General features: G+C 47.9%; 1 protein-coding gene across 1 annotated transcript in view; it reads left to right on the top strand.

The window, feature by feature from the left end:
* Positions 1-5,548: 5,548 nt before the first annotated feature.
* Positions 5,549-6,600, top strand: part of LOC130138225 (beta-glucosidase 18-like) — a 1,560-nt gene continuing 508 nt past the window's right edge. Inside the window, exons 1-3 of the mRNA XM_056311657.1 lie at positions 5,549-5,595; positions 5,831-5,933; positions 6,407-6,506. Of these exons, the coding sequence (XP_056167632.1) occupies positions 5,867-5,933; positions 6,407-6,506 (167 nt within the window). The 5' untranslated portion in view covers positions 5,549-5,595; positions 5,831-5,866. The remainder of the gene's footprint in view (positions 5,596-5,830; positions 5,934-6,406; positions 6,507-6,600) is intronic.

Raw genomic sequence — 6,600 nt, 5'->3', positions numbered from 1 at the left:
AGTGCGAAGAGAGTTTTCAGGAACTGAAGCAGAGATTGACGACGGCGCCAGTGTTGACGATTCCTTCAGGATCGGGCGGGTATGAGATCTATAGCGATGCTTCGCTCAAAGGATTGGGATGTGTGCTAATGCAAAATGGAAGGGTGGTTGCTTATGCATCGAGACAGTTAAGGCCTCATGAGATGAACTACCCGACCCACGACTTGGAACTGGCAGCAATTATTTTCGCACTCAAGATCTGGAGGCACTACTTATGTGGAGAAAGGTTTCAGATCTACACGGACCATCAGAGCCTCAAGTATTTGTTTTCGCAGAAAGAATTGAACATGAGACAGAGACGTTGGATGGAATTATTGAAGGACTATGACTGTGACATATTGTATCATCCCGGGAAGGCCAACCGGGTAGCGGATGCCTTGAGCAGGAAATCGAGCATCGCGCATTTGCTGGTCAAAGAGTGGATTTTATTGGAAGGAGCGCGAGACTCAGAATTTAAATTCGAGGTAGGACACCTCTCCAGTCTGATGGCGACGTTACGGATTGAACCGGAAGTGCAAGCCAAGATTAAGGCGTTGCAGTCTACGGACCCTGAGATTCAGAAGATCCTAGAGATGGATGGCACTAAGAGGAAACCGGACTTCCAAGTGTCCGAGGACGGAATTCTTAAGTTTCGAGGACGGTTATGCGTGCCCGATGATTTGGGACTTAAGGAAGAGATTCTATCGGAAGCTCATAGGAGCAGTTATAGTATTCACCCGGGCAGCACAAAAATGTACCAGAATCTCCGACAACACTATTGGTGGAACGGAATGAAAGCGGATGTGGCCAGGCATGTGGCTAAGTGCTTGACGTGCCAACAAGTGAAGGCACAGCATTGTAAGCCTGGTGGGATGTTGCAGCCGTTGGAAATCCCAGAATGGAAATGGGAGCACATTACAATGGATTTTGTAACAGGACTGCCAAGAAGCCAGAGGGGACACGACTCTATTTGGGTGATAGTGGACAGATTGACCAAGTCAGCGCATTTCCTGGCGGTGCGAAAAGACTTCGAGCTAGAAAGGTTGGCAGAATTATATGTGCGTCAGATAGTTCGCTTTCATGGAGTACCGGTATCAATCACATCGGACCGTGATCCCCGGTTTACTGCAAATTTTTGGAAAAGTCTGCAAGTGGCCATGGGGACTAAGTTGCAATTCAGTACGGCCTATCATCCTCAGACGGACGGCCAGTCTGAAAGGACGATTCAGACATTGGAAGACATGCTGCGAGCATGTGTTTTGGATTTTAAGGGCGGTTGGGAGGAACAGTTGCATTTGGTCGAATTCGCCTACAACAATAGCTACCAGCAGAGTATCAGAATGGCACCATTCGAAGCACTATATGGCAGGGCTTGCAGAACACCGTTGTGTTGGGATGAGGTAGGAGAAAGAAGTATAACGGGTCCAGAGTTGGTTCAGCAGTCAGTGGAAACAGTAAAGACTATCCGGGAAAGGTTGAGAACAGCTCAGAGCCGTCAGAAAAGTTACGCGGATCGAAGGCGTAGACCATTGGAGTTTCAAATTGGCGACCATGTATTTCTTAAGGTCTCGCCGATGAGAGGACTATCTAGGTTTGGCAAGAAAGGGAAACTAAGTCCAAGGTATATAGGCCCGTTCGAGATTTTGGAAAGGATTGGGACGTTGGCCTATCGTCTCGCCTTGCCGCCGAATTTGTCGCAGGTTCATAACGTCTTCCACGTGTCGATGTTGAGGAAATACGAACCGGACCCGACCCACGTGCTAAATCATGAGGTGGTAGACGTGGACGACAGGGTGTCGTACGTGGAAAAGCCAGTGCGAATCGAGGACAGAAAGGAGCAAATTTTGAGAAACAAGACGATCCCGTTAGTCAAAGTTGTCTGGGAACATCACGGGACGGAAGGCGCCACATGGGAAAGCGAGGAAGTGATGCGACACCAATACCCCCCATTTGTTCGAGTAGTCGGTTTGGATTGTAAATTTCGAGGACGAAATTTTTATAAGGGGGGAAGAGTTGTGACATCCCGAATTTCGGCCCATTTTTGGGATTTATAAAACGCGTAATTTGTCAGTGTGCTTATAGTAAAATCTCGCCCGGGAACTGATCACTCCCGGTTATCATTTTAAATTAGAGATTTCGCTAGAATCGCACTCGATCAAATTTGGCCGTTATTTGGATCCCGAACTTGGCAGTCGATTTCCGGGAGTTTCGGGACAAAATAAATTGGACGGTGTCAATATTATGGTAGCCAACGTTGAGATTGTCAGGAATGATGGAAAAATGGGAGTTTTTGACCACGTGCGAATTTGGACTAGTAGACCTCCCTCGTTATGATTTGGTCTAATTAATTTGGCCTTTGTCCCTTTTTATGTGCGAGGCTTATTTTGGACCCGTAGACCACTTTCGGTTTTTAAATTGGGCCATCGGATCGCGATTAATATTTGAATGTTCAAATATTTCCTTTTATTCTCTCTCTCTCCCTCTCTCTCTCTCTCTCCTTCTCTCTCTCCTCCGCGCACGTCTGCCAACGTCCCCTCAGCTCACCAACTCCCACCTGCTCTCTCTCTCTCTTCTTTTCTTTTCTTTCTTTCTTTTCCTTTCTCTTCTTCTTCTTCCTTCTTCCTTCCCCGAACTCGCCTGGTTCTGGTTCTGCTTCGTTCCTGCTCAGCTTTGCCCGACGCTGCTGCTTCTATTTCTTTTCCTTGCTGCCCGTCGCCGTTCGCCCCAACTCACCGGACCAGCTCGTCGCCGCCCTCCCGCCAGCCGTCGCGCCGTCGCCGACCTGCCCGCGAGGCGCGCGAACAGCAGCTCGCCGCGCCGCCTCGTCGACGCCGCGAGGTCGCCGTGGGCCGCCGTCCCTCTCTCCTCAGCCGGCAGTCCTTCCACCCATAGCCATCTCTCCCCTCTCCTGTTCTTCTTCCTCCCTGACGCCTCCCCTGTTCTGGACGCCCTCGCCGCCGCTCGCCGGAGGAGCTCCGCCGCCGCCGGAGCTGTTCCGCCGCCACCACCGTCGCACCCAGCCTCGCCCAGCCGTCCCACACTCTCTGGCCGTGTCCCTTCCCCTCCCTAAGCCGCGGAATCGTCTAGTTCGTCGCCTTTGTTCGCGTCGTTCGCCGGAGCCGCCGCCGCCGTTACTGTTCCGGCAAGGGACCGCCGCTGCCCAGCCCCTTTTCATCGCGTGTTTGGCCGTTTCAAGCTTAGGACACCCGGTGAGTTTGACCCTAAACCCTAATTAGGCTAATTTACATTTCTAGACGGGATTTAGGGTTTAATTAGGGTGATTTAGGGGTTAAATTGTGGAGGTGATTAGGGGTTGTGATTGTGGTCGATTTGGTGGATTAGTATGATGAACTAATGGAGAATTAGTAACCCGAGAGGCGCGATATATGGGCTGGACAGATTTGGATTGAATCGGCCCGAGTTCGGATTAATTCGGGTTCAATTGGGGATTATAGAGCGCGCCTAGTTTGGTCCACGTGGTGACGGATTTGGATGTTATTTTGGGGAGTTAAATGGAGCGTTTTGAGGATAATTAGTGGCCTAGAGCGACCTGTTGGTGGTTGTCCATATCGGGTTTGAATCGGACAAGGCGCGATCAATTTGGGGGTTAGTTTGTGGAGGCTGTTAAGGGCTGATGTTGTGGCGCATTCGGTGGGTTAGCATGATGTTCTAATCGAGGTTTAGTGGTTTGTGGTGTGCTGGATAGTGGCTGAGCGTCGACGCCTTGGTTCGGGTACAAATTGTGAATTTGGCGGGAGAAACTTGTGATCTAAACGGTGCCTGTTATGGCGGCTGTTTTGGTGGCTGTTCTATGGGGTTAGTGTGATGAATGAATGGAGGTTTAGTAGCCTGAGAAGCGCCGAGTATTGGCCGGACAGATTTGGGTCGGATTAGCCCAAGTTTGGGAAGTTTCGGGTTTAAAATGTGGATTTTAGTGCGCGCCTCATTTGGTCTTCATGGTGGCTGATTTGAGTGATATTTTGGGGAGTCAAATGGAGTGTTTCGAGAACATTTGTTGGCCTAGGACGATTTGTTTGGTGGCTGTCCATACCGGGTTTGGATTGGTCTATGAGCGATCAATTTGGAGGTTAATTGTGTGATTATCGGGAATGTTTAGGTTGGCGGGCTAAGTGGCTGATTTGTACTGGGTTGTGATCAATTTTGTGGTGCCGTGTCACGTGCCTAGTGTGACTAAGAATGGAGTCTCTTACCGGGCCTCGAGTGCGTGAATTGATGTTGACTCAATTGTGTGATTTATGTGCCGTGCAAGAGTGCTTTGAATTGCTTTCATGGTCATGCTAATATGTTGATTGGGCATGTTGATTTATGAAATTGAATATGCGTGGTGCAAATGCGCATGATTGCATCATGATTTGAGTAAGTGGTGCGGTGCAAGTGAATGCCCGAGTGTGAAGTTTATGGCCATGAGTTTGCATCACGAGCATTGGCACGGCATGTGCATTTACAAGTGTGCTCGAGTGACATGTGCATTGTGATCACCTAAAATGCCCTGATGCGTTTAACACGGGGTTCAGATGAAAAATTGGTGCTTGTGAATGTGTGATCACAATAAACCCTGATGCGTTTTACGCGGGGTAGTGAACCCGTCCTGAGGCGTTTAACGCGGGACGATGCCCGGATTGCCGGAAGACGGCCAACCTGATGCGTTTACGCGGGTTCGGTCTGTATATGGAGATCGGTGTTGCGCCTGATGCGTTTACGCGGGCTAGAGACACTGGGCCTGATGCGTTTACGCGGGCCAGGAAGTGTTGGATAGTGATAGACCTGATGCGTTTTACGCGGGTCGGACCTGATGCGTTTAACGCGGGTCGGAGGAGAAATTGATAAATGGCAAGTATGCTAGAGTGCAAGCGTGCGAAAATGCATTGATGAGGCGTGAGCACGCGTATGAGCACGAGCATAAGCATGACATGCGTTGTGACCAAATGATGTGTACATGTGCTGCGACTGGGTCCTATGTTTTATGCTTGATCTGTAAGTGCCTAACCTGCAGGGCAAGGTGAGTGTTGGATTTGGGCCCGAGGGCCTAAGTCAATTATCATTTGCTTGGTGTGTTGATTTAGTACTCGTCAGGAGGTGCACTTTAGCCTAATTTAGGTTTAGGGAATTACTCGCTGAGATTTATTCTCACTGTTGTTGAAACCCACTTTTTCAGAACCCCAGCCTTGAGGATGGCAGGCGTATTGAAACGTTTTGGGAGGAGCCCCGGCTAGATATAGTGTTTGATCGCCGAGCCACGTACCCGCTTTTGATTTTTGAGTGTGGGCTGTATATGAATATTATATATGTCTCCCGATGTCAAAACACGTGTATATTTATCCGTGCTGGTTGTTGTATGGCTATCCTTGGTCAGGTGTATTTTAATGTACGGGTGGTTTTAATTACTTCCGCATGTGCTTTAAATCTCTGTGTTGGGTGTTGGGTCGGCGACGCGTCCTGGGACGTCGCACACGAATCGACCTTTGCGAGGGATGTGGCGCGCCGAGGAGTGCGGGGCGTGACAACGCATCCGTGTATCTCACTGGAGAAAAAGACGGAGTTTACATCGGCGAACAGGTAAGAAACATAAGCACATTTGCCCGGACATACATAAATAGAATTTTGCAAAAATTAGAGATATATAATGAACATTTCATCGGATACAAGCAGCTAATGATTATAATTTCATCGTTGAGACCCGCATGGAAGATATGACTTTGAGTCTATTTAGCAGCTCTTTGGCCTTGATTTCAAGTCGATTTCGCAGTCAGGCTTATACGTTTTTCACTAATAGTTGATGATCACATTGCAGACCGCGGCGTCAGCTTTCTTCATCGTTCCGAGGGGCATGGAAGGGATCGTTACATATGTCAAAGAGAGATACAACAACACGCCCATGTTCATTACTGAGAATGGTATTGCGTCACTTAGACAACTCTGAACTGAACTTTCCTTTCTTGGGAAAAGTGTCAAAAAAGTCCTAAACCTTTTACATTGGTGTCAATTTAGTCATAAACCTTTTTTTTGTGCAAATTCAATCATAAACATTTTGCATTTGTGCTAATTCATTCCTTCGACACGTGAATAGCTATTAGCCGGAAAGACTGAATTGGCATCAATACAAAAGGTTTATGACTGAATTGGCACTAATGTATAAGGTTTAGAACTGAATTGGCACCAAAAAAAGGTTTCGGACTGAATTGGCACAAATGCTAAAGGTTTAGGGCTGAATTGGCACCAAAAAAACGTTTAGGACTAAATTGGCACCAATGCAAAAGGTTTAGGACTTTTTTTACACTTTTCTCTTCTTTTCATCATCTAAGTTTACCAAACAAGATGATCAATTGATTCCGTCAACAAAACGAAAAGACTGATTGTTGTTTCGCAGGGTATGCGCAACCTGCAAGTGCGGTCAACGATTCGCTGAACGACACGACAAGAATAGAGTACCACGAGAAGTATCTCGCTGTCTTAAGTGAAGTTGTGAGGTATATCTAGCGTTTCTTCCGGTATCGAATGCCTTCACTATTCCTCAATTTCCATCAAAGTTTCCTAATGATTGAAACACACCAAAATCTCCCA

Source organism: Syzygium oleosum, unplaced genomic scaffold (assembly GCF_021117445.2).
Source record: "Syzygium oleosum isolate NSW1041296 unplaced genomic scaffold, Sole_v2.1 Sole_v2.01, whole genome shotgun sequence".
NCBI classification, from domain to species: domain Eukaryota; kingdom Viridiplantae; phylum Streptophyta; class Magnoliopsida; order Myrtales; family Myrtaceae; genus Syzygium; species Syzygium oleosum.
This window is presented reverse-complemented; position numbering and strand designations above follow the sequence as displayed.